The 25,866-nt window shown below is 38.6% G+C and overlaps 1 protein-coding gene and 1 pseudogene across 2 annotated transcripts in view; both read left to right on the top strand.

Annotated features, from left to right (window-relative positions):
• Positions 1-20,296, top strand: part of EXD1 (exonuclease 3'-5' domain containing 1) — a 41,151-nt gene extending 20,855 nt beyond the window's left edge. The window contains exons 8-12 of one of the 2 annotated variants that reach the window (XM_090271964.1): positions 9,333-9,437; positions 9,520-9,600; positions 11,417-11,560; positions 12,502-12,693; positions 18,671-20,296. In XM_090271964.1, coding sequence (XP_090128090.1) covers positions 9,333-9,437; positions 9,520-9,600; positions 11,417-11,560; positions 12,502-12,693; positions 18,671-19,327 — 1,179 coding nt within the window. In that variant the 3' untranslated portion in view covers positions 19,328-20,296. The remainder of the gene's footprint in view (positions 1-9,332; positions 9,438-9,519; positions 9,601-11,416; positions 11,561-12,501; positions 12,694-18,670) is intronic. The other variant, XM_090271966.1, reaches the window with a different exon arrangement.
• On the top strand, positions 6,907-7,615 carry LOC150016313 (PIH1 domain-containing protein 1 pseudogene; annotated as a pseudogene).
• Positions 20,297-25,866: the final 5,570 nt, after the last annotated feature.

Here is a 25,866-nt window from a genome sequence, read left to right as displayed (position 1 = left end):
TCTTAAGTTATTGACTACCCCACCCCCAGTATATCTTTCATTTAGTTATTATATTCTTCACCTCTGTGACTTCTATTTGGTACTTTATTATGTTTTCCATCTCTGTGGTAGAGTTCTCACTGTGTTCACCCATTCTTCCCAATACAGTGAACATCTCTATGACCATTATTTTGAACTCTTTATCAGATAAATTATCCTTGTTTCATTAAGGTTTTTTTTTCCTTTGAGGTTTTATTTTGTTCTTTTGTTTGAACTTATTTCTTTGTTTTTTTCATTTTGCTTGACTCTGTCTGTTGGTTTCTATACAGTAGATGAAACAACCACATCACCCAGTCTTGAACAAGTGGCCTCGTGTAGGACATGAACCTTGTTGTCCGACCCTGACTCAGTGCCTGGAAGCAATCTATTATATTCTTAACAACTCGCAGTAGTTGAGGATGAGCCAAATGCCTGTCAATGTCTTAAGGGGGAGGATGTCAGCACCTAGATTTGGACTGACTAGAACCCAGAGCCTCAGATATCAGCTTTTAAAACTACGCAAATATAAACAGTCCTGGGGGAACTGCATGCATAAACCCTGCTGATTACCAGAGCCAGCAATCTGGTGTTCCTAACTGACAGCCACAGAAACTGGGGCTCCAAATGAGTGTATTAGCTCTTTTTTTGGATGATACAAATGAGCTGAAAGCAAGGCAGAGGGAGAGCACTAAGTTGGAGTCCACAGCCTACATTCCTTGAGAGTAGCACTGTATGCCAGTAAATGTGTGCCAAGCCTAAAGTCTGCCCCTTAGGCTGAAGCTTCAAGACAAGCAAAAAGGCCTCCTTAACAGAAAGACTTCAAGTGTGCCCCGGTGTACCATCTGTGCAGTGCCCTGTGGGTGGTGGCCAGCCAGGAATTGTCTCTTAGATGGCCACTGTCCCATGAGACCGAGGGTGCAAGCTTCCCCACCCCCCAGCCACCAGAGCTAGTAATCAAGGGGCATCCCCTGGGCAGCAGCCACAAAAAAGTACAGAGTGAATTACTTTTAACATGTTGAAATGTGTACTATTTTCTTTTTCTAATAACTGCTTATTGCTTTCTCTTTATTCATTAGTGTTATAAGTTAACTTATTATAGTAAATAAAGCTTTTGCTCCCTGCACTGGCTGGTGTGGCTCAGTGGATTAAGTACTGGCCTGTGAACCAAGAGGTCACCGGTTCACTCCCCAGTTAGGGCACATTCCTGGGTTGTGGATCAGGTCCACAGTTTGGGGCAAGTGAGAGGCAACTGATCCATGTATTGTTCATGCATTGATGTTTCTCTCCCTCTCTTTAAAAATAAAAAAAAAGAAAAAGATTTTGCTCACTTATAGCACACATAGGGACTCCCTACATCCTCCTAATTTAGTTATACCAATTTTTGATTAAGACAGAATTCAGGCTGTATGTGATTATGACTGGGTAACTATTGCTCCCTCTGAGCCAAGTAAGATTGTTTCTTTTCTTACACAACCTTTTATCTTTTATAGAATTAATAATTGCCTCATCTTAGTAAGTTGTTGGGGGTTTTTTTTGTTTTTGTTTTTTTTGTACCTGTGACCAAGCCTTCCCATATCTTCCCCTCATGTGTACCTCTATCCTGCTAACCTGTGTTGCATTTTTGTCTCAAAGCCATATTTCCTGGAACCCTTTATCCTCCTGTTGCAAAACAGGCTGGTGTTCTTAAGGCTGGAAGCTGCAAGGGAAGAGGCCTGGAGGCTCAATTCAGTGTACAGACTTGCTTTTTTCAGTCCATGACCAAACCCTCCTCTATGTCTTATATTCCTGACACTAGAGCCTCTCTGATTGGATTTATCCAGAGACTACATCTTCTTTCCTCTCCTCTGTGGGAGTGGCAGATGAATAGGTGGGGATAAGTTGGAGGCTTACTTCTCTTTAGACAGACCTCCAGCTCATTCCCCCATTTTCACCTCCTCACCTTTGTTAGTATTTGGCATACTTAATTCCTTAATGTTTATTTTGAGGTGTTTTTATTTTATTATTATTTTTTTAATCCTCACCCAAGGACTTTTTTTTTTTACACTGCTTTTAGAGAGAGAGGGAGGGAGGGAGAGGAAAACATTGATGTGAGAGGGAAGCATTGACTGGTTGCCATCTTATACACTTCTGGCTGTAAAAACAAGCTCAGATTGTGGCTGAGTGAGTCAGAGAGCACCTGGAGTCCTTGTTGTTCCTCTTAAAGGACTGGTGCACAGACTTACTCAAGATGCACTCATTCTGAGCTCCAGTGCTGTGGCAGCAGCTTAAAAGGCACCAAGAGCATATGGGGAGCAATGACTTGTCTGGCTTTGGGGCAAGGACTGGAGGACTAGCCTTCTCCCAGACAGAAATACTGGCAGAAGCTATTGTTCTTTTGTGAGCCCTCCTCCTACAGGCACAAGCAGGCACTCTATCTGAGTCTCCATCAACCCAACTAACACTGTTCACCTTGCCCTGGTAATTCCCTGAGACCCCACCCCATCCAAATTGTGGTACCACCCAAGTTGCTTCAGTGGCTTTTCCATACAAATACATATGGCTCATGCTGCGTACAGACTTCCCTAAATACTCTCAAAGTTTCATTCATAAACCCCAAACAAGCAGCATCTGGCTTGCACATGCCACATACCTCTGGCTGAGTGGCCCCAGGCCCAGCTCTAGCAGCAGCTGGACTTGGTTTGTAGCTTGGCCTCTCCCAGACACCTCTAAGTACAGCACTGCCTTAGCCATCTGCAGATAGTTCTTTAACTCATGCTGGGTGGCCCCAGGCAGGACATGGGCAGTGGCTGACCTTGACCTGCATCTCCCAGGAGATCCCATAGAAAGCACATCTGGTCAACCAGCTTCAAACCAACCAGAGCACCACCCAACCACCTCCACGATTGATACACTCAAGGGGCAGGCACCAGAGTATCACTGAAGTGAATTTTGTTCTGTGGTATCGGCTCCTGCACATCAGATCCTTCCACTGACTTGCCTACAGCAATCAAGGCTCAACTACAACAGGAGGGTGCACACAGGACATATGGGGAGCACACCTGGAGCACCCAACTTAGTTGACCTGGGCCCTACAGGACACCTACTACATAAGACCACCATACCAAGACTGGGAAACATAGAAGATCTACCTAATACATACAAACAAACCCAGAGAGGTAGCTAAAATGGTTAGACAGAAATGTGTCCCAAAGGAAGGGCCAGGACAAGTCTCCAGAAAAAGAACTGAGTGAAAAGGAGGCAAGCAAGCTACCAGGTACAGAGTTCAAAACCGTGGTTAAGGATGCTCAAGGAACTTAGTGAGAACTTCAACAATGTAAAAGAACATAGAAGCTATAAAGAAAACAGTCAAAATGAAGAATACAATAAATGAAGAACACACTAGAAGGAATCAGCAGATTAGATGAAGCAGAGGATCAAATCAGAGACTTGAAGGACAAGGTGGCAGAAAGCGCCCAATCAGAGAAGAAGAAAAAGAATTAAAAATGAGCCTAGTTTAAGGGACCTACCTCTGGGACATCAAGTGTAACAACATCTACATCATGGGGTGCCAGAAGAAGAGATTAAGGTATTGAAAACTTACTTAAAGAAATAATGACTGAAAACTTCCCTACCTAGTGAAGGAAAAGACACACAAATCCAGGAAGCCCAGGGAGTCCCAAACAAGAGGAACCCAAAGAGGCCCACACCAAGATACATAACAATTAAAATAGCAAAGGTTAAAGACAGAGAATCTCAATAGGAGCAAGAGAAAAGTAGTTAGTTACCTACAAGGGAGCTCCCATAACACTGTCAGCTGATTTCTCAACAGAAATTTTGCAGGGGGCCAGATTGGATTGGCACAAAATATTCAAATTGATTGAAAAGAAAAAAAAGCAAAGACTTCTTTCAAGTACATTTTTCCATCCTGACAACTTATTATGTAACTATTTTCTGAAACTTCTGAAATAAAATTCTAAGTAAAGAAAAAATCAAGGACTTACAGCCAAGATTACTCTACCCAGCAAAGCTATCATTTAGATTTGAAGGACAGATAAAGGGCTTCCCAGACAAGAATAGCTATAGGCATTAATCACTACCAAACCAGTGCTACAAGAAATGTTAGTGTCTTTTTAAGAAAAAGGAAAAAAAAAGATTAAAAATATGAATAATAAAATGGCAATAAATATGTATCTATCAACACTTATTTTTTTTTTTTTTTTTAACAAGAGAACATCAAGTTTTAATACGTGTACATGGGGGATTCACATAAGCGTGAAAATTCCAAAAGCAGAAAGGCAACATAAGGTATATATGTCACTCTGGACCAAGAAGGGGGAAGCGGGGGTTGAGGTCTTCAAAGTGAAGTAAGGCCATTTATAGGGGATGAAAAGAGTTGATGTTTAGTGAAATGTTTGCTGGGTCATCTTGAAACAATGGGACACAGGGAACATTGTGACCAAAGGGCCTTGCTAGGTTCCTCCCTATCACACACTTGTTTATAGTAAATGATACTTTATCTCTGCTGATCTCTCCTTCCTGGAGCAGGCCTTCTATCTTACATTCTTTTACACAGTAGGTGGGAAAGACCAAAGGTTCTTTCTGAGCCTTCTGGGTCTTCAAGATTTTCAGCTCAGAATATTCTGCATACCACAGGGGGGTGGCTGGGGGTGACTCACTTGTTCTTTTTGAGAGAGAGAAAAAGAGGGAGAGAGACATTGATTTGCTGTTCCACTTATTATTTTTTTTTAAATACAAGGATGAGTTGATTTTGTTTTTCTTTTTAAAGATCTCATTTATTTATTTTCAGAGAGAGGAGAAGGAAGGGAGAAAGAGGGGGAGAGAAACGTCCATGTGTGGTTGCCTCTCACACACCCCCAAGCAGGGACCCAGCCCGCAGCCCAGGCCTGTGCCCCAATTGGGGACCAAACCGGCGACCCCCTGGATCACAGGTCAGTGCCCAATCCACAGAGCCACCCCAGCCAGGGCTGTTGTTCCACTTATTGATGCATTCAGTGGTTGATTTTTGTATATACCCTGACTGGGAATCAAACCCACAACCTTGGAGAATCAGGATGATTCTCTAATTAACTATGCTACCTGGCCAGGGCTGCTTAGTTACTTCTCATAGAAAGAAAAAAAAAAAAGTCAGCCCTGGCTGGTGTGGCCCAGCGGACGGAGCGGAGGCCTGCGGAGCAAAGGGCCGCTGGTCCTGGTCAGAGCCACATGCCTGAGCCGCCGGCCGGGCCCCCGGTTGGGGGTGTGAGAGGGGCAACTGATTTCTGTTTCTCTCCCTCTCCTCCCCCCCCCCCCCAAGTAAATAAAATCTTTTTTAAAAAATTGTCAGTTTGGGTCCAAAGGGTCCACAGATTCTCATTTCTGTAACATATTTTCTACCAGGAAAAACAGGACTGTTTCAAACCCATCAATTTGGCTTTGGAAACATACCCAGAGGAAGACTCGTAAAAGCAAAAAGGGAGAGTGGGGGCAGAAATTTCCTCTATAAATTCTGGTGTGACCAAAGCCACAGGTTTTGAAATCTGTGGGATTATCCATCTTGAAGGCCTCTGGGAATTCCCAGCTTGCTTCCGTGCAAACGCCCACAGGCTTCCATGACCTGGGCTCTTCATAATGAGTGGGAAACAAGTCAGGGGCTGTGGCTACCAGGCGATTCAGTTCGGAGTCACGCCGTAGAGAGGTCCAGTCAGGGATGACCACGAAGGCTTTTGGGGGAGCGGGCAGAGGAGTGCCTTGGGGGTCCAAAAGTCTTGGAGAAACAGGGCCTCTGTTGGCACAGTGTCTGGGGCCCGCATGGGCTGGGAGTCCTCCTTGCTTTGTCCACTCACTAGTTCTCCATTCAACTCGGTGGTTCTTCAACCAGACTTGCGGAGTAAAGAGGGGAGGAGAGGAAAGTGTGAAAAGGAAAGGACCTGGGGTGATGCTCATTGGTCCCCCACCCCCAGGAATGAGGCTGCTTCTGGGAGGCAAGAGGGGGTTTCTTCCCACTGGATCCAAGGCAGGGTGGGGCTGTGCCCCTGTCCACAACCCAGGAAGTCCAGAAGGCCAAGGGTGGCAATGACGGAGAAAGAAGAAAGAAAGAACTGAGACAAGACTCAGACACTGGATCAGGAGTGGGGAGGAAGCTGGCCCTCAACACTTTAAATGCTGATGAATTAAATTAAATGCTCCAATCAAAATACATAAGGTGGCTGAATAGAAAAGAAAACAAGACCCTTACATACTCTGTCTACAAGATACTTGCAGCAGAATGAAAGACATGCAGAGACTGAAAGTGACGGGATGGAAAAAGATATTTCATGAAAATGGAAAAAAATAAGCTGGGGTAGCAATACTTATACCAGACAAAATAGACTTAAATAAAGCCGATAACAAGAGACAAAAGAAGGACCCAAAAATTCTGCTTCTGGATATTTACTGAAGAAACCTAAAACGCTAAATTGAAAAGACATATGCATCCATATGCTCATTGCAGCATATGGAAGCAACTGGAAGTGTCCATCAGTAGATGAATGGATAAAGAAGTGGTGCATACATACAATGGAATGTGACTCATCCATTAAAAAAGAATGAAATCTTGCCATCTGCAACAAAGTGGATGACCCTAAATGAAATATGTCAGACAAAGAAAGGCAAATGCCGTATATTTTCACTTATATGTGGAGTCTAAAAACAAAACAAACCTGGCACTGGTCCATACTCCAATGTGGTAAAGATCTCTTGGGCATGGAACCCTGTGCACATGGCTGCTGTCATCTGTCCAGACCACTTTTCATTTACTGCCAGGCATTCTGCCCAAGGAAACCTTGAGAGTCCGGAAGAGTGGCTGTCATTTACACATTTGGCACATAGAACCTAGAGAACATCTAGAGATATTGACTCCCAACAGATTTGATGACAGAGCTCCAACAAGCCCAGACAAGTAGACCAGAAACAACACAGATCCAATCTCAACTTGGCATCTGCATAAAGACCAAGTCATCCCAAGGGAAGGTTTTCATCAACATCTGTCACTCTCCCTCCATCCCTCCTCTGACTGATATGACTGAGGATGAGCTACTTCAAATGCTGGTGGAGGACCAAGCTGGGTTTTGCATCCCCATGAGTCTGGGAGAGCCTCATGCTGAACTGGATGCAAAACAGCGATTTCCTGGGAGAGCTTGTGATCATCATTGCCAGGTAGGACCTAGAGGACAAACACAGCCTGCAGCTGAATCCAGAGTGGTGCATATTGAAGAAATGGCCTTTTATGGGCTCCATCTCCCAACAAAATATTCACTCCCAGAAACATCCAGGAGCAGGAGAACCTGTACACAACTGACTTCTTGAGACGAGGAAGGCCTTGAGGAGCCTTACCTAACCCTTTGGCTGGAAATACCTGGCCTCTTCTTGGTGGAATTTGACCTCCCCAAACTGGATGGAGCTCTAGGGATGCCCCTGGAAAATTGGGGAGAACCATCTGGTGATGGGTGACCCCCAGCAGTTGTACCATCTAGATGCCTACATCCCCCTATGGATTAACTCTGATGAGAGCAAGGCATCCTTCCAATGGAAGAGAAGGCAATTGATGGCAGTGATGCCCCTTCTGCCCGAACCTTGTTGACCCAGTGTCTACCTGTGCTTCCAAGTGGGGAGATAAAGGTGGTAGCTTCTCTAAAATTGAAATAAAAGATTTTTGCCTTTGAAAAAAATTAAAAAACCAACAAGGAGAATAGCAGCTGACCCATAGATACAGAGAACATTTTGACAGTTGCCAAATGGGAAAGGGGTTGAGGGATGGGTGAAAATATGAAGGAATTAAGAAGTACAAATTGGTAGTTACAGAATAGTCATGGAAATGTAAAGTACAGTGTAGGAGATATAGCCAAGTAATAACTATGTATAGTGTCAGATGGGTACTAATTTAATCGGGGTGATCACTTCATAAGTTATATACATGTCTACTCACTGGGTTGTATGTCTGAAACTAATATGTCAACTGTAATTGAAAAATATAAAATTATTTAAAATTTAAAAAAGATGAAGGTAGCAAATATCTGTTGAGAGTCATTAAGTTTTTTTATATCCTTTGGCCTGTTTCTCAGGGCAACTTCTAGGAATCATATTTTCTTCAAAATATGAAGAAAAAATATGTGAGAATCTATTTATCTTAGCATCATTTATAATGGTGAAAAATCAGAAACCATTTAAATACTTAATAGAAGTTACAGTACATTTTGTAACTCCTTATGGATGCCAAAAATTGATGACAAGTACAATATAGAAAAATACCTGGAAGTTCATTAATGGAAAAGACAGGATATAGATTTGAATGCAAATTATTGGAGTCATGTCATATTTTGCATATGAAAACAATGGAAGGGAGTACTGCAGGGCATGCATTGATTCACTGAAGGAATGGGTAACTGCCATCCCTGTGCCTGGCTCTGTTCTAGTTGCATGTATAGCAGTGAATCCAACATAATCTCTTCTCTCATAGAGCTTATAGTCTAACAAACTTTAGTGTCTATTCAATTTTTATAATTAAAAATGTAGGGAAAAGAGCATGGGTTGATTATTTTAAGTGTTAAATTCTAGCAAACATCATGAATGAGTTGAGAATGGGTGCCAGGTAGGCCCGGCAATTGTAACTGTAACAACAGTTAGCTCCTGAAATGACACAGATGGCATCAGCCTGTCATATGGCTGGCTCTCTAGATCTGTTGGCAGCATTTTTGCCTTGCACTCTCTGACTCAGTAGGTTATCTAACTGTATTGCTTTTGTGACTTTTATGATCAGAGACGATCTAGAATTCTTATGATTGTACAAAATTGATCTACAGTATAAAGCAGTGTTTCACATCCTACTACTTGTGCCAGTGTACTTCTTGCCTGTTTTTTTACTGCTAAGGGACCGGGATCTTCTCTTATGAGTAATTTCATGTAATACCTAACCCATTCATGCCTATTATGTAACTCAGGAAAATAAAATAGCATTTTGTGTTGTTAACAACAAAATACTGTTTATTCCCCTTACACCTGTAAGTCCTGGGGTATTAGAATGCCATAGGCGAGACTGGTAAAACACAGTTGGGACAGTGAAAAGTAAAAGGCTAAATTATCAGCTTGACCGTTTCTTTTCTTTGGAAAATTACAGTCATAATGTCTTTTTTTAAACTTTAGGTCAGTGTAAACCCAATTTCTCTTAAGAATATTGAATGGCCTATCATTTACTTTAAAAGCGAGGATGTTAAATATTTTATCACATCTTTCTTGATCCTCAGATCCCCTTCCCTAATTCTTCCTTATTCTATAACATGTGTCTGGATGGTTTATTGTAGGTGGCTACAAATAGTCGTGTCTACTTATTTGACATTTTCCTTCTTGGAAGTCGTGCTTTCAATAATGGACTTCAGATGGTATTAGAAGACAAGAGAATTTTGAAGGTGAGATTATAACCTGATTCCTCTGCTAGTAAAATTTGCAACCTGGTTTCAATTACTGTGTCTCTGTCTTCTGTTGCCGTAGGTTATCCATGATTGCCGTTGGCTTTCTGATTGCCTCTCTCATCAGTATGGAATTTTGCTGAATAATGTCTTCGATACACAGGTACATGCAAGGAAACACTGGATTCAATCTACTGTACATAGCTCCTCTAGAAAATAGGCCTTGTCTGATGAGTGGCCGAAAGTCTTTTTTGTGCATGTGTCACATTCCCGCTCATTTCTCATTTAAGATGTTTGTATACTATGTGAGATCATTTGGTGAACTGTGAAATCACTGCAGAAAAGTTACATAAAAGTATTTAGGATTTCCCCCCTTATTTTGCTCCAGAATTTGTCAAATGAGAAGCAAGTTCCATACTCTACAACATTTAGAAACTTGAAAAATTGGGGGGTCATTCAGAAGTCTGACTTGGGACACTTAGTATGTGAACAATCACATCTCTGCCTTTACCACATATGTATGAGTTAAGGCTAGTGGCTAATTGGCATCTAGCCCAGGGATGCAGGTTGTCCTAGATATGCCCCCAAAGCCTTTTTTGGCCCCAAATAGCCTGAAGATATATGGTTTTTCTCTGCTCTAAAGGACCCTCAGGAAATAAGAAATTCTTAAGACTATACCATCTCTTAGAGCTGGTTTGGCTGTGAGAATAGGAAAACCACTAGTTTTCATAAGGTTCTTCTAGGTTTATACCAGTAAGAGGGAGAACTGGAATATATAAGCCCTGTAGCCTTTGGAGAGGAGTTAATAATAATAATTGCCAATTATTTTTGAACAGAAATTCCTAAAAGTTCAATTTTTTATTATTATATGTGATTCAGTTTGCCCTTTATGTATCTGCTCATTTACATTTTCCTTTGGGCCTTCTTTCAGGATCTTTCTCTGTATAGAGATTGCTTTTGTGCTTACTCCAAAATGTAGGATAATTGTTCATTGTTCTCTTGACCCCATATGTATTGTGTGATGACTACCTGGCATATCTTTCCATATTTTCCTTTTCAGATTTCCATAGAGCAAGAAACAGGAATTGAGTTCTCCTAATTTGTTTTCCTTTAACACAATGTATTCGTTTTCTGTTGCTGTTGTAACAAATCACAAATTTAGTGGCTTAAAACACCATTGATTTACTCCCTTAGAGTTCTGGAGGTCAGAAGTCTGAAATCATTTTCACTGAGTTGAAGTCAAGGGGTCAGCTGGGCTGCTTTCTTCTGGAGACTCTGATGGGGGAGAGTCTGTTCCCTTGCCTTTTCAGTTTCCACCTGTGTTCTTTGGCTTGTGCTTCTTCCATCTTCAAAGTGCATCATTCCAGTCTTTGCTGCCCTAGTAAAGTCTCCCTCTGCCTCCCTCTTATAAGAACACTTGTGATTACATTTAGGCCTCCCCCTACCCAGATAATTCAAGATAATTTTCCCATCTCAAGATCCTTAACTTAATTACAATTTCTAAGTCCATTTTGCCACATAAAATTACATTCATAGGTTCCAGGAATTAGAACATAGATATCTTTGAGGACCATTATTTAGCCTATCACACACAGATAAATAATTATTTCAATTCTTAACTTTATTAACTTTCCTTGCCAAAACTTTTCCATAGTGGCTAATAAGTAATAAAAATAATTCTTGAATTTTATCTTTTTGTATTCTCCAACTGCACCAAAAAGAAATCAATAGCCATAAAGCAGGCAAATAAAAAAGTGGAAAAGAAAGTAGACAAGAACACATTAAAATTGGGTGAACGTTTTTCTTTTTCTTTTTTTCCCCCTAATTTTTCATAATAAGTTTACTGTGCAACTTTAAATTTTCATGTGGATTCTTGGAGAAAATGATATTTAAAGACATTTCTCTAAATATATTTCTGCCAGAAGATGGCTCTGTATATATATTCTACAGATTGGTCTGTCTTTTGCTTAATGCCACAGGTGGCAGATGTCCTTCAATTTTCTAAGGAAACAGGTGGTTTTCTTCCAGACTGCATCAGTACTTTACAGGAGAGTTTAATAAGACACCTTAATGTAACCCCTAAATATCTCTCCTTTCTGGAAGAGAGACAAAAACTGATTCAGGTGAGTATTAAAGGATGTCCCATATAACATTAATTTTTTTCAAGTGTTTTCTGAGTGGGGTTACCAGCATATTCTATAGAGAAATGATAGCTGCCATGTAAGTATATGAGCATTGATAAAATGTTAGTTGTTCCAAATGGGAACAGTTTGTTGTGGTCTCAAGTGGATAAGAGCCAGAATCCAGACTTGTTGTTTATCAATTTAAAATATTCTGAAATACATTTTTAAGTTGGGACAAGAGGGTGATTAGGTTGAGAATTCGGACTAAGCAATAGAACAAACATAATCCCAATTATAGCTCTCAAAGTGAAGTTGACGGGTTTTTTTCTGTCTTTTTTTTTTTAAAGACTTTAGTTATTTATTGTTAGAGAGAGGGGAAAGGAGGGAGAAAGAGAGGGAGAGAAACATCAGTGTGTGGTTGCCTCTTGTGGGCCTCCAACTGGGGACCTGGCCCGCAACCCTGGCATGTGCCCTGACTGCAAATTGAACTCACGACCCTTTGTTTCACAGGCTGGCTCTCAATCCACTGAGCCACACCAGCCAGGGTAAAGTAGATTTTATTTAGCATGCCAAACTGGGGTCTAGACCATATTGGCTATAATTTTGGCCACATAACCAAGTCTCCTGCCTCTAGTTTTAAATAAGTCCTGATGCCTCTCTCTCTTCCTCCTTCTCTGTTTCTCCCTCCATCTGCCTTCCTACCTCCCTCCCTCTTCATGTCTTTTCCTGTGTTCCCAAATCTTCCCCCAAAATTACACACACACACTGTACACATAAAGTGTGTGTGTGTGTATTCTCTGAAGGCTAAGCATAGTGTGAAAGTAGAAGGTGATAATTGAGGAAAATATCAGTAATAGCATTTTAAGTTAAATGACACTTAATAAAGTTATTTTCTTTAAAGTTTTGCTTACATTCAGAGAAAATTGTTTTGGTGTCTCTAGGAGAATACAGAAGTGTGGTTCACAAGACCTCTTTTGCCCTCCTTACTGAAAATTTTGGCCCTGGAAGCCACCTACCTGCTACCCCTTCGCTTGGTACTCCTAGATGAGATGATGTCTGACCTCACCACCCTAGTGGATGGGTACCTAAACGCCTACCGAGAAGTGTCTGCAGACTGGCTGGGAGGCACAGAGGTAGGTACAGCTCTCTGTGGCTGTGTCTTCAGGACTTCTGCTTCTGCCTCATTATTCATTGAGGGCACAGTTATACCCACTCTTCACAGCTGCAGCAAATTTCATGAGGCAGACTTGGTGATAAATAATTTTTAAAAGATTTTATTTATTTATTTTTAGAGAGAGAAAGGAAGGGAGGGAGGAAGAGAGGAAGTGAAACATCAAAGTGTGAGAGAAACATCAATCAGTTGCCTCTCACATATCCCCTACTGGGAACCAGCCCACAACCCAGCCATGTGCCCTGACCAGGAATCAAACTGGCGAACTTTCAACTTTGCAGTATAATGGCCAACCAATTGAGCCATGCTGGTCAGGGTGTGATAAATATTTTTGAAGGGGCAATATCTTGGACTCCTTGAGTATTTTTTCACAATATTGTTATGCTTCCAGTACATATTTCTATCAAAGAATGGGTGAATTTAAGGTTTCATTAGTTATTTTATGATGCCCGTATAATATAAGAAAACTAAACACCAGGAGTTGAGAAACTATTGCCCTAAGGCCAAATCTGGCGCATGGCCTCTTCTGGTATAGCTCACAAGCTAACAATGGTTTTTACAGGTTTAAAGGATTAAGAAAAAAAAAATGAGTATGCAACAGAGACAGTGTGTGGCTCACAAAAGCTAAAATATTTACTATTTGGCTCCTTACATAAAAAGTTTGCAGGCTGCTGGATTCTGACATAGGAATTCAGATGCAGAATCCTAAATATAATACTAGCGTTTTTGGTACTAATCCCACTTAGATGTATTTTATTTTTCTTTTAATGTATCACTGGATTCTATTTGCAAGCATGGTTTAATGTTAGGAAATTCTTCATTTTCCTAGAACTAAGAAAGTCTTATGATTATTCCATAACTGCTGAAAAAAATAATTTTATAACATTTTTGTATTTTGCTCCCACTGTTTAATACTAGAAACATTTATATTATTTTGTATACATTACTGATTAAAGTTGGAGTAGATACTTTAACATAGTAACATATATCTCAAGCAAAAAGATTACATAATGTTTGGAAACACTAAAAGCATTTCCATTAATATAAAGAAAAACATTTTAAGTCTGACTCTTACCACCACTTTACTATATTTTGAAATTATTAACCAATGGAAATTTTTTAAAATTATAATAAAAAAAAGAACTATAAAAGCTGAATAGGAGGAATCAGAATTATGACATGTCTATGATACAACTTAAAATTGAGGAGAATAAAATGAAAAAGATACCCTAAACAAAAAGACAATTTAGTAAATATAAAATAAAAATTCATAGCTTTCCTAGACCCATATATATAGATACAGCTATAAAATATAATGAAAGAAAACACCAATTTATAATTGTAACAAAAAAGATAGATTACCTAGAAATAAGTCCAACAAGAAATGTGGAATGTAGAGATGAAGAAAATGTTAAAATAGTACTGAACGACATAAAAGAGAACTTGAATGGAAACACTAAGTATTTTTAGCTATCAGTTATTCCTAAATTAACTTTTGAATTTATTCCAAGAAAAATATTAACACCAGCATTATTTTGGAAAACTGTGATTATAGAGTTTATAGAGATCCATAAAAATAAATAAGTCCTGTCAGATATTAAAACATATAAGTCTACACTAAGTAAAAGTTTGCAACTGGTACGTGTGTAGGCAAATCAATGGTACAAAATAGAAAAACCTAAAATAGGTCCAATATATATCTGCCAATATGGTTGTAATAAAGGTAGAATTTCCAATCAATGAGAAAAAGATAATTATTCCATAAATGACCTTAGGCAATTGACTAATCATTGTGGGGGAGGAGTATTATAGTTGGATTGCTATCTCTTTCATTATACCAAAACAAACTCCATGGATCAAATATTTATATTAAAAATGGAGTTATGAAATTATTGGAAAAAAACAGTGAAAACAAAATAATCTCTAGTAAGGAATGCTTTTCTTTCTTTTCCCTCAATTTTACTGAGGAATAATTGACAAAATTAATTGTGTTTATTTAAAGTGTACATATATACATTGGTGGAATGCTTCCATGATTAAGATAATTAACACATCCTTTACCTTACATAGTTAATTTTGTGTGTGTGTGTGCTGAGAATGCTTAAGATTTCCTCTCAGCAACTTTCAAGTATTCAATGCTGAATTAACTTTAGTAACCATGCTGTACATTAATTAGATCCTCAGAACTACTATGCTTGTAACTGAAAGTTTGTACCCTTTGACCTACATTTCTCCATTTTCCACAATTGCTGGCAACCACCATTCTAGTCTCTGTTTCTATAAAATAAGCTTTATTTTTTTGTCTTTTTCTTTCTTTATCTGGCTTATTTTACTTATCATAATAACCTCCAGGTTCATCCATGTTGTTGCAAATGGAAGAATTGCCTTTTTATGGCTATGATTCCATTGTATGTTTATATAGACCACATTTTTTTTTCTTTCAATTTTCACCTGAGGATATGTTTTATTAATTTTAAAAAGAAGTGGAGGTGGGGAGAGGGAGAAAAAACAAATTTTGATCAGTTGCCTTCCACACACACCCCAACCAGGGATCAAACTGCAACCTAGGTATGTGCCCGGACCAGGGATTGAACCTGCAACCTTTTGGTGCATGGGATGATGTACCAACAAACTGAGCCAGGGCTTACCACAATGTTTTAATTCATTCATCCTTTGATGGACATTTAGGTTGTTTCCATGTCTTAGCTATTGTGAATAATGCAGTGCAAATGGGAGTGCTGATATCTCTTCAAGACAGTGATTTCATTTCCTTCAGACATATACCCTGATGTGGACTTGCTAGACCATATGGTAGTTCTAAGTTTTAATTTTTTGAGGAACTGCCATACTGTTTTTCATAATGGCTCTACCAATTTACATTCCCATGAACACTATGAGAGTTCCCTTTTCTCCATATATCCCCCACCAAAGCACTTGTTATCTCTTGTCTTTTTGGTAATAACTGTGCTAATAGGTGTGAGGTGATGTCTCATTGTGGTTTTGATTTGCATTTCCCTGATGATTAGTATTTTCAGGACATTTTTTCATATATCGATACCTATTGGCCATTTGAATGCCTTCTTGGGAAAATGTCAATTCAAGTCCTTTGCTCATTTTAAATTAGATTATTTGCTCCTTAGCTATTGAGTTGTAGGAGTATGTGCTTTACTGTGCAACGCAGAAATACTCAGAACTCTTAAAAAATTAATAAATTTGACTTTAAAATTTTGTATGGCGAAAATACCATGAACAAAGTCAAAGGCAAGCAACCTGGGAAAATTATTTACCTTCTGTAATAAAGAAAATATTTTCTTTTCTTTTTTAAATTATATTTTATTGATTACACTATCACAGTTGTCCCGATTTTTCCCCCTTTGCCCCTCTCCACTCAGCCCCCTCCTCCAACTATTAATGTCTATGGGTCATGAATATATGTTCTTTGGCTACTCTATTTCCTATCCTGTACTTTACATCCCTATGACTATCCTGTTACTACTGAATTGTGCTTCTTAATTCCTTCTCCTTTTTCACCCATCCCTCCAATACCCCTCCCATCTAGCAACCATGAAAATATTCTCTGTATCTATGAGTCCGTTTCTATTCTGCTTGTTTGTTTATTTTGTTTTTTAGATTCAGTTCTTCATAGGTATGTATTCAATGCCATTTTATTGTTCATATTTTTTTATCTTTTTCTTCTTAGAGAAGACTCTTTAACATTTCATATAATACTGGTTTGGTAGAGATGAACTCCTTTAGCTTTTCCTTGTCTGGAAAGCTCTTTATCTATCCTTTGATTCTAAATGATAGCTTTGCTGGGTAAACTTGGTTGTAGGTTATTGCTTTTCATCACTTTGAACATTTCTTGCCATTCCCTCTAGCCTGTAAAGTTTCTTTAGAGAAATCAACTGACAGTATTATGGGAACTCCCCTCTAGGTAACTAACTGCTTTTCTCTTGATGCTTTCAAGAGTCTCTCTTTGTCTTGGTGTGGGCCTCTTTAGGTTCACTTCTTTGGGACTCTCTGTGCTTCCTGGACTTGTATGTCTATTACTTCACCAGTTTAAGGAAGTTGTCTGTCACTATTTTTTCAAATAGGTTTCCAATTTCTTGCTTTCTCTCTTCTTCCAGCACTGCCATCATGTGAATGTTGTACACTTGAAGTTGTCTCAGAGACTCCTTATACTATCCTAATTTTTTAAATATTTTTTCCTTCTTGCTGTTCTGATTGGTTACTTTTTGCTTCCTTATATTCCAAATTATTGATTTGATTCTTGGCTTCATCCACTCTACTGCTGATTTCCTGTAAACTGTTCTTTATGTTAGTTAGTGTATCCTTTGTTTCTGACTGGATCTTTTTTATGCTGTTAAGGTTCTCACTAAGTTCTGTGAGCATCCTTATTACCAGGATTTTGAACTCCGCATTTAGTAATTTGCTTGTCTCCATTTTTTTTAGTTCTTTTTCTGGAGTCTCATTCTGTTCTTTCATTTGAGCCATGTTTGTCTCCTCATTTTGGCAGCCTCCCTGTGTTTGCTTCTATGTATTAGAGGTAGAGGTGGTACATCTCCCAGGCTTGGTAGAGTGTCCTTTAAGGTCCAGTAGCACAGCCTCCCCTATTACCCAAGCTGGGTACTCAAGTTGTGCACACTGTGTGAGCTGTGTACACACTCCTGTTGTAGTTGAACCTTGATTGTTGTTGGCATGTCCAAGGTCAGTCACCACCTGTGTCCTGTGACAGCATAATATGCGAAGTGATCTGTAGATGGCTGCTACTTGTGATGGGCTTGGAGGTGCCCAAGAGAGGCCAAGCAGTGAACCAAGGCTGGCTGCTGCTACTGCTGTGCTGGGGCAATTTAGCGAGAGGTACGGGGCTCACTGAAGCCAGATGCTGCTTGTTTGAGAGAATTTAGGAAAGTCTGAAGTATGGGCCAAGACAAGCATTCATATGGAAAAGCCACTGGAAACAACTTGGGTGGGCCCAAAAGTTGGGTAGCATAGGGCTTCAGGAAATCACCAGGGTGGGGCAAACTGTGTGAGCCAGGTTGATGGAGTCTCAGATATGGCACCTGCCTGCCAGCTCTGTGGCTTAGTTAGGGAAGGGCTCAGAAAAAGGAACAGTAGCCTCTGCCAGAACTTCTGTCTGGTAGAAAGCTGCTCCCCAGCTCTTGCCGTGATGCTGGACAATTCATTTCCTTCTGGTATTTCTCTAGTACCTCTCAATGTTCTGCCCCGACGCTGGAACTCAGAGGGGGTGAGTCTGAGTAAGTCTGCACAGGCTTTTTAAGAGGAATTGCCAGGGAATCCAGCAGTTTATGTCTTCCATGGCCTCGATCCCCACTGGTTATTATAGCCAGAAATTATGGTGACTTCTCTTTCTGGTACTGGAACCTTGGGCTGGGGCTGGAACCCTTCCCTCCTAATATATCCCTGTCGATTTTTATCCACCACACATGGTGTGGGACCAGCCTTTCTGCATCTCTGCCCCTCCTACCAGTCTCAGTGTAGTTTCTTCTTTAATTCTGTAGTTTAAGGACTTCCATTCAGCTCTATTTTTGATGGTTTTGAATGATGGTTGTTCTGTAGTTCAGTTGTAAGTTTGATGTGGTTGTGTGAAGAGGTGAGCCATGTTTACCTATGCCACTATCTTGACTGGAAGTTGAAGACATCTTCTTAATATATTCATTATTGTAGTTTTTATGTAATCACAGTTGGGGACATACTTTTTACTGTGTAACCTTGATACTTACACACAGAGACACGCAAAAACTATTCAAATTATTCATTACCTGACAAACAGTAGTATAGTTACATACACTAGAGGGTGCTATGAGAATACATTTGAATAGGTTCTTGCTTGCCAAATACTGTTAAGTACAGTAGAAGTGGTTTTAAGGCATATTCAGAAGTTTAGTTATAGTAGACTTGTGTTCATTTCTTCTTAGCCTACATGTATGGAGATTCCAGAGGAGCTGCTTCAACTCAAGGACTTCCAGAAGCAGCGCAGAGAGAGAGCTGCAAAAGAATATAGGATGAATGCACAGGGACTCCTAATAAGGACAGTGCTACAGCCAAAGAAAGCCGTGATAGAGACAACAAGGAAAGAGGGGAAAGTAAGAAGCTTCTTACTTTGTCAAAATTCTACACTGGATAAAACTCCAAGTTTTACATCTCATGAGGATGTAAATTTGCTGAAAGAAGAAGCAAAAAGTAAAAAAACTACAACAGAACTTCCACATTTACCTCCCATAAAGCAAGACGTTCATGAGGATTCCAGTAACAAAGTCATTTGCCCTGAGTCAAAGGAGTCAGAAGACAAGAGAATAAATCAAAAAGAACACCTGAAGGTTCCCAAAAAGGAATTTCAAGCAAATTTATCTTTGAAAGAGGAGATAGAAGAGTTACTGATGATGGAAAACAAGGAAGATCTAAAAGGCACAAAACAAGATGGTGTAGTGTCTCCGTCCCTTCCTCAGGAAACCAGAGTGTCTCCAAGTGACACCTTTCATCCTTTTAGGAAGGCTGTGCTTCCCACACTTCCTCCCTGTCCAGCTTTGGAGGAGACTGATTCCGGAATTAGTTCTTCTTCATGTCTGCCTTAGCGATCTGCCGTTTCTTCTTTAGGCCACAAAGGTGGCTCGTTTCCCTTACCGTCAGGGCTTTCCTCAGGGCTTAAGTTCTTCATGTTGTAAATTTAGTTATGCCTCAGTCATAGGCTTCAAGGGACATTACATTTATTTATTTTTTTAAAAAAGATTGTTTTTATCTGTTGATTTGTTTTAATCCTCACCTAAGGATATTTTTTTTGGTTTATTTTGTTTTTTGTTTTTGTTTTTTTTAATTGATTTTAGAAGGGGGGTGGGTAGAGAGCGAGAAACATCGATTTGGTGTTCCACCTATCTATGCATTCATTGGTTGATTCTCATATGGGCCTTGACCTGGCACGGACCCTGTAACCTTGGTGTGTTGGGATGATGCTGTAACCAACTGAGCTACTCAGCCAGGGCCTTCAGGGGGAAATTATATCCTGTTGCTTACTTCTACATTCCTGTAATTTGATTAGGATGAGAATGACTAGGTAAAATAATGGAAGAAGTAAATGTTCTGATTGTGTCATTGGGCAGAAGAAATGTCCCCAGTGGCTAGAGTGAATTATTTCTCGTAGTTTGGATTTAGAGTATTTGAAGAAGGAGAAAATATTGGGCTTAATATTTTTTAAAATTATTTATTTGTTTGTTTGTTTATTTTTAGAGAGAGGAGAAAGGAGAAAGGGAGGGAACCATCGCTCTGTGGTTGCCTCTCACTTGTGCCCCCCAGTTGGGGACCTGACGTGCAACCTAGTCATGTGCTCTGACTGGGAATCGAACCAGTGACACGTGGCTCGCAGGCCGACGCTCTGGGCTTAATATATCAAAGACTCTATACTTTTAACTTTTTGTTGTATTTTTTGGTTTGAAGAGGGTTGCTGGAAACTATTAGCTATAAGTTTAAAAATAATTGGTACCTGACAACTTTATTATTTCTTTTTACCTCTTCAAAATTTTAATTCTGATTTGTCAGTTATACCTCAATAAAGCTGAAAAAATATTTACTTTATTTTTGAATTTTGAATGTGTTGTCTGTCTTATGTCAGAGACAAATAATAGTTAATGTTATTATAGGAAGCAGTGTTCTAGTTTTAATTTCTTTTCAGTCCATTTACTTTTAGAAGATTTTCTCCATTTTTCTAACAAAGCTGTGCTTCTTTTCTTTTCTTTTTTAAATTTATTTATTTTTAGAGAGAGGGGAAAGAAGGGAGAAAAAGAGGGAGAGAAATATCAATGTGTGGTTGCCTCTCACATGCCCACAACTGGAAACCCAGCCTGCAACCCAGGCATGTGCCATGACTGGGAATTGAACTGGCAACCATTTGGTTTGCAGGCCAGCACTCAATTCACTGAGCCACACTGGCCAGGGTGAAGCCAGGGCTTCTTTGAGCTTTTTTTAGGGTGAAAGAAAGGCAGCTTGTATCAAGCCTTTTTGTTCATATGGGTACTTGCAAGTTGCTCACATTCTTTTGTGTACAATAACCAGTAAACCTGTTTTGACATTAGGTTATCTCTTACATTTCTTAATTGTTTCAGGGTAGGAATAAATTGGAACATGTCTGGTTTTCTAGGTTCAGAGTCCAGTTTAGAAATATGTAATTAGACTTGTACAGGATTCTATTATTCATAGCACTTAGGGACAATCTATGATTATGAACATCCTTGTCTGCATCAGCTGCTTCAGTTATGAATTCCACTAAAAGCAAAGGTGTGTCCTTTCAAACTCTAGGGCCCAGTTCTATTCTAAGTTTAATACAAAGGTAGGCGCAAGAGTGTTCAGCTCAGTCTGCATTTACTGTGTCTCACTTTGTCCTTAGTTTAGAAGGTCACTGGGGCCAGAGTGGTTTCTGGTTCATCTTGGGCGAATACAGCTTCAGGTTCAGCCCAGAATGTGATTCATCTAGGTTTACTCTGAAAAGGCCATGAATTCCTATAAAATTCCTGGAATTGATTTAGCTTTATGGAACCATTAAGCTACCCCACTGTGCGTGTGTGTGTACACACATATATACATATATACACATACAGACACACAAACATACTGGCTACAAAGAAAAATATAATATTTTTAATATTTAAAAAAGGATTCTTCTTCATTATATGTTTTATGACTATACTTAAAAAGAAAAATAGGACTGTGTTGCTGGATGTGGTAGCCACTAGCCATATATGGTTATTTAAATTTAAAACTAAGTAAAGCCCTGACTAGTGTGGCTCAGTGGGTTGGGCATCATCCTGCAAACCAAAAGGTTTCCAATTTGATTCCCTGTCATGGCACATACCTGAGTTGCCGGCCAGGTCGCCAATTGGGGGGTGCGGTGCGAGGGGCACCTGATGGATGTTTCTTTCCCTCTCTTTCTTCTTCCCTTCCCTTTGCTCTAAAAATAAATAAATAAATAAATAAAAATTTAAAATTAAGTAAAATAAAATTTTAAATTTAGTTCTGTAGTTGCACTTGCCATATTTCTAGTACTCAGTAGTCCCATGTGCCCAGTGGCTGCCATATTGAACATTGCAGATACAGAACATTTCCATTGTTTCAGGAAGTTCTATTGGACAGTGCTATTTGAGTACTTTGACTCCCAGACTAAATGAGTCTTTAGATTTCATTACCGTATTTTGCCAGGGAAACACTCATATTCCTGGGATTGCCTTTTCCTTCACATCCTCATCTAGCCTGGAGTGCCTACCTAAAGTCCATGTGTGTGGTCAGATCCTACCACAAAATTGTGTCCTTTGCTAGATAGAGTGTAAAAATATCCCTGGATTGTTCAAGCCCTGTTGCTAGTGCTCTGTACCTTTACTCAGATATCTAAAATTTGCCTAGAATTTGGAGAAATGCTGAGTTCTTATCCCAGCCCATGGTCAAGTTTTTACTGACTCCATTTTTCTAGTTGAGAGCTCATAAACCATACTGTCTGCTTTCCCAAACTCTTGGGGATTTGCTTCAGTCTACAGAAATTTCCTGAGTCCTACTCAGGTCTGACCTTTCTCATCTGATCTTGCTGTACGTGACCTACAATTAGATATTCTTACAAATAATCTGACCTTTTTAGTTTGGGAATTAGAAAACAGATAAATCACTTCCCTGAACAAAAATGCAGCACTGAGACAGAACCCGTATTTCTTGCTTCTTGGTCCATTCAATGTTCTTTCAACTATAGTATGAAAAATCACTGTAGCAGTTTTGCCTTCAATCTGGCTATAGGCTTGATAAATCCTAACATAACACTATAGAATTTTTTTAATAAAGATACTAACAAGTATCTTTTAAAATAATAGATTTTATGTCTCAAGTCATAACTATTCATTACATAATTAATAGAGATTTCATTCAGGGATTTTATGCTCTGCTGAAAACAATTTGCAAAAATCCCTTTGTACAACAAAATAGATTTTTAATGCCCTATTGGTTTCTCATTGTTTTGACACCAGGTTAAGTGCCAGCAGCAAAACTGAGATGAGGCCTAGGGCAAACTGGGAGCTTGGGGGTGAATAGCCAGGTATACTTATCAAAAAAGGACTTATACTGTATTATAAGAGTAAAATAAATACCTTACGTAAAATTTAGAAAAAAAAGAAAAAATACCTCTCATCCCACATTATACAACCCTTAGCATTTGGTGTTTTCTTTCACTTTACTCTCTCATTCTCTACAAATATACACATTATCTGAAATAGTCACAAGTATACAATAAATACACTTTCTGTGGTTTTTATATCATGTACTTTTCCACTTTTAATGGGTGTTTTATTTTAAAATTTATATGCTATTAAATAGAATTTGGAAAACACAGGAAAATAAGAAAAGTTTACTCCTATTTCTCTAACCTGACAGAAAAAGAAGGTAACATTTTTGCTAATTCCAGTGTTAATGCATAGGTTTTTTTTTTCCCCTACATTTTTGTAATCATACACTCATGTATATATCCTGCCTTATAAATGTTTTCTTATACTGTTACACAACCTTTGTAAAGATTTTTTTTTATTAATATTTACTTACTTTTAAAGATTTTATTTATGTATTTTCAGAGAGTGGGGAAGAGAGAAAGAGAGGGAGACAAACATCAGTTGGTTGCCTCTCGCACACCGCCAACTGGGGACCTGGCCCTCAACCCAGGCATGTGCCCTGACTGGGAATCAAACTGACAACCTTTCGGTTCACAGTCCAGCACTCAATGCACTGAGCCATACCAGCCAGGGCCTTTGTAAAGATTTTTAATGACTGGATAATATTTCTTAGAGGATGCAGTACAGTTTATTTAACTGTATTTTGGCATTTTTAGGTTGTTTCCAATTCCTTGTTTATGCTTTTTTCAAAATGATTTTCAAAGTGTTTTCCCATGTTTTGAGTCATTTTGTTAGAATGATATTCCAGAAGTAGAATTAGCAGGTCAAAGAAATTTTCTGGTTTTTGTTTCTACAAAAGTTATACAGCTCTTGCTAAGTTGCTTTACAAAGGTGTTAGTCAATTATATTGCTGCCTCAAACTTTTGTAGTTATGACGCACCATTGAGATCATTCGATTTTTTTCTTGAGTGGTGTGGCATACTTTTGACTTTCAAAATTCCTCTTCATGCATAAATCTGAAGGGTTTCTTGTCATTTTTTTTTGTACTTTACCTGCATTGGATATTATAATGATGAATGAGAACATAATATTGGAAACATTTGAATGTCTGATCTCTAAGTAAGGACAATATTATGGGTAACATATTTGATATAGAAACTCTTAAAACCAAAGTCTATATACTCATGATAAAAGGTATCTTTAAAATATATTCAGAGCTCTCATCAGAGGTATCATAGAAAATTACGTTTATTGTTATATAAAATAAGAATCTTAGCTAAATTTCTAGGTTCACCATAAAACAAAGTTTAATACATTCTATTCTACATGCTCATAGGATTTGAGGCTATGACTCTACAATTTAATAGACCTCCTCAAACAGGAAGTGCTGTCAAATTGTAATCGGCATAGAGAGCAACCCAATCTTAAAATAACAAGTCATTGCAAAACAAAAAACAAAAACCCATGTCTAGGTTATGCTTCAATTTAATCAATCATGAATAGCATTTCTTAAACAATGGAATTGAATAGAAAATATCAGAGTGCATTGCACATAGTTCGGGAAAGAATTGTTCTGTGAAACTTTTTTTTTTCTCAGTTGTATACCTGAGGCATGTGTGCTTTTACTGTTGGTTGCAGTAAAAACAGTTAAAAGATAAGCATAGAAGGAAATTTATATCTTTAAATACTTATGCACTAAAGTAAGAAAGATCTAAAACCAGCGATCTCAGCTTTCACCTTAAGCTACAAAAAGAAGAGTAATTGAACTTGGGATAAATAGAAGAAATCAATGAAATTAAAAGTAGATGGAACCCTGGCTGGTGTCTCAATTGGTTGGAGAGTCATTCCCTTAGACAGAAGTGTCGCAGATTTGATTTCTGGTCAGAGCACGTACCCAGGTTGTGGGTTCCATTCTGGTTAGGGTGTGCATGAAAAGGCAACCAATGGATGTCTCTCTCTCTCTGTCTGTCTCTGTCTCTCTCTCTCTCCTCCTCTCTCTCTCAAAGCAAAAATGAATAAAACCAAACGTGATTTTTTAAAAAGATCAATAGAATTGCTAAGCCTTTAACCATATTGACCATGAGAAAAAAAAAAAAAAAAAAAAGACACAAATTACTAATATCAGGAATGAAAGATTATCATTACAGAAACTACATGTATTAAAAGGATAATAAGGGACTACTTTGAATAATTCTATGCCCACAAATTGAACAACTTAATTGAAATAGATAGATTCAATTAAACACAAATGACCAAAACTGACTCAAGAAGAAATAGAACACCTGAATAGCCCTAAATCAATTAAACAAATTAAATTCATAATTTAAAACGATCCCTAATGCAAACTTTGTACCCAGATAGCTTTACTGATGAATTTCTACCTAATGAAGCAATAATAACCATTCTTCCAGGAAATAAAAAAGGAGGGGTCACTTCCCAAATAATTTTAGGAGGCCATCATTACCCTGATACCAAAACTAAAAAATGACATTTCAAGAAAACTGTAGACTAATATCCTCATGAAAATAGATGCAAATGTCCTTAATAAAATATTAGCAAATAGGATCCAGAAACATGTAAAAAGGATAATACATAATGACCAAGTGGAGTTTATTCCAGGAATGCAAGTGTGGTTTATCATGAGAATATAGTGCATCATATTAACAGAATAAAAGAGAAAGACCATATGATTATCTCGATACCTACCAAAAATGTTTTTCGACAATATTATACAACCATTCATGTTAAAAAAAACAACAACTTTAAGCAAACTAGGATTAGCAGGAAACTTTCTTTACCTAATAAAGGGCTTTTAAAAATCCTATTAATGAAACCAAAGGCACAGACAACAAAAGAAAAAAATAGATTAATTGGACTGCTTGAAAATTTGTGCCTTAATATAGTAAAAAGGCAACCCAGAGAATGGAAGAATGTTTGCAAATCATACCTGATAAAGAATTCATATCCAGGATATTGAATATATA

Source organism: Furipterus horrens, unplaced genomic scaffold (genome assembly GCF_987537825.1).
Source record: "Furipterus horrens unplaced genomic scaffold, mFurHor1.1.pri manual_scaffold_3, whole genome shotgun sequence".
In the NCBI taxonomy this organism is placed as follows: Eukaryota; Metazoa; Chordata; class Mammalia; order Chiroptera; family Furipteridae; genus Furipterus; species Furipterus horrens.
This window is presented reverse-complemented; position numbering and strand designations above follow the sequence as displayed.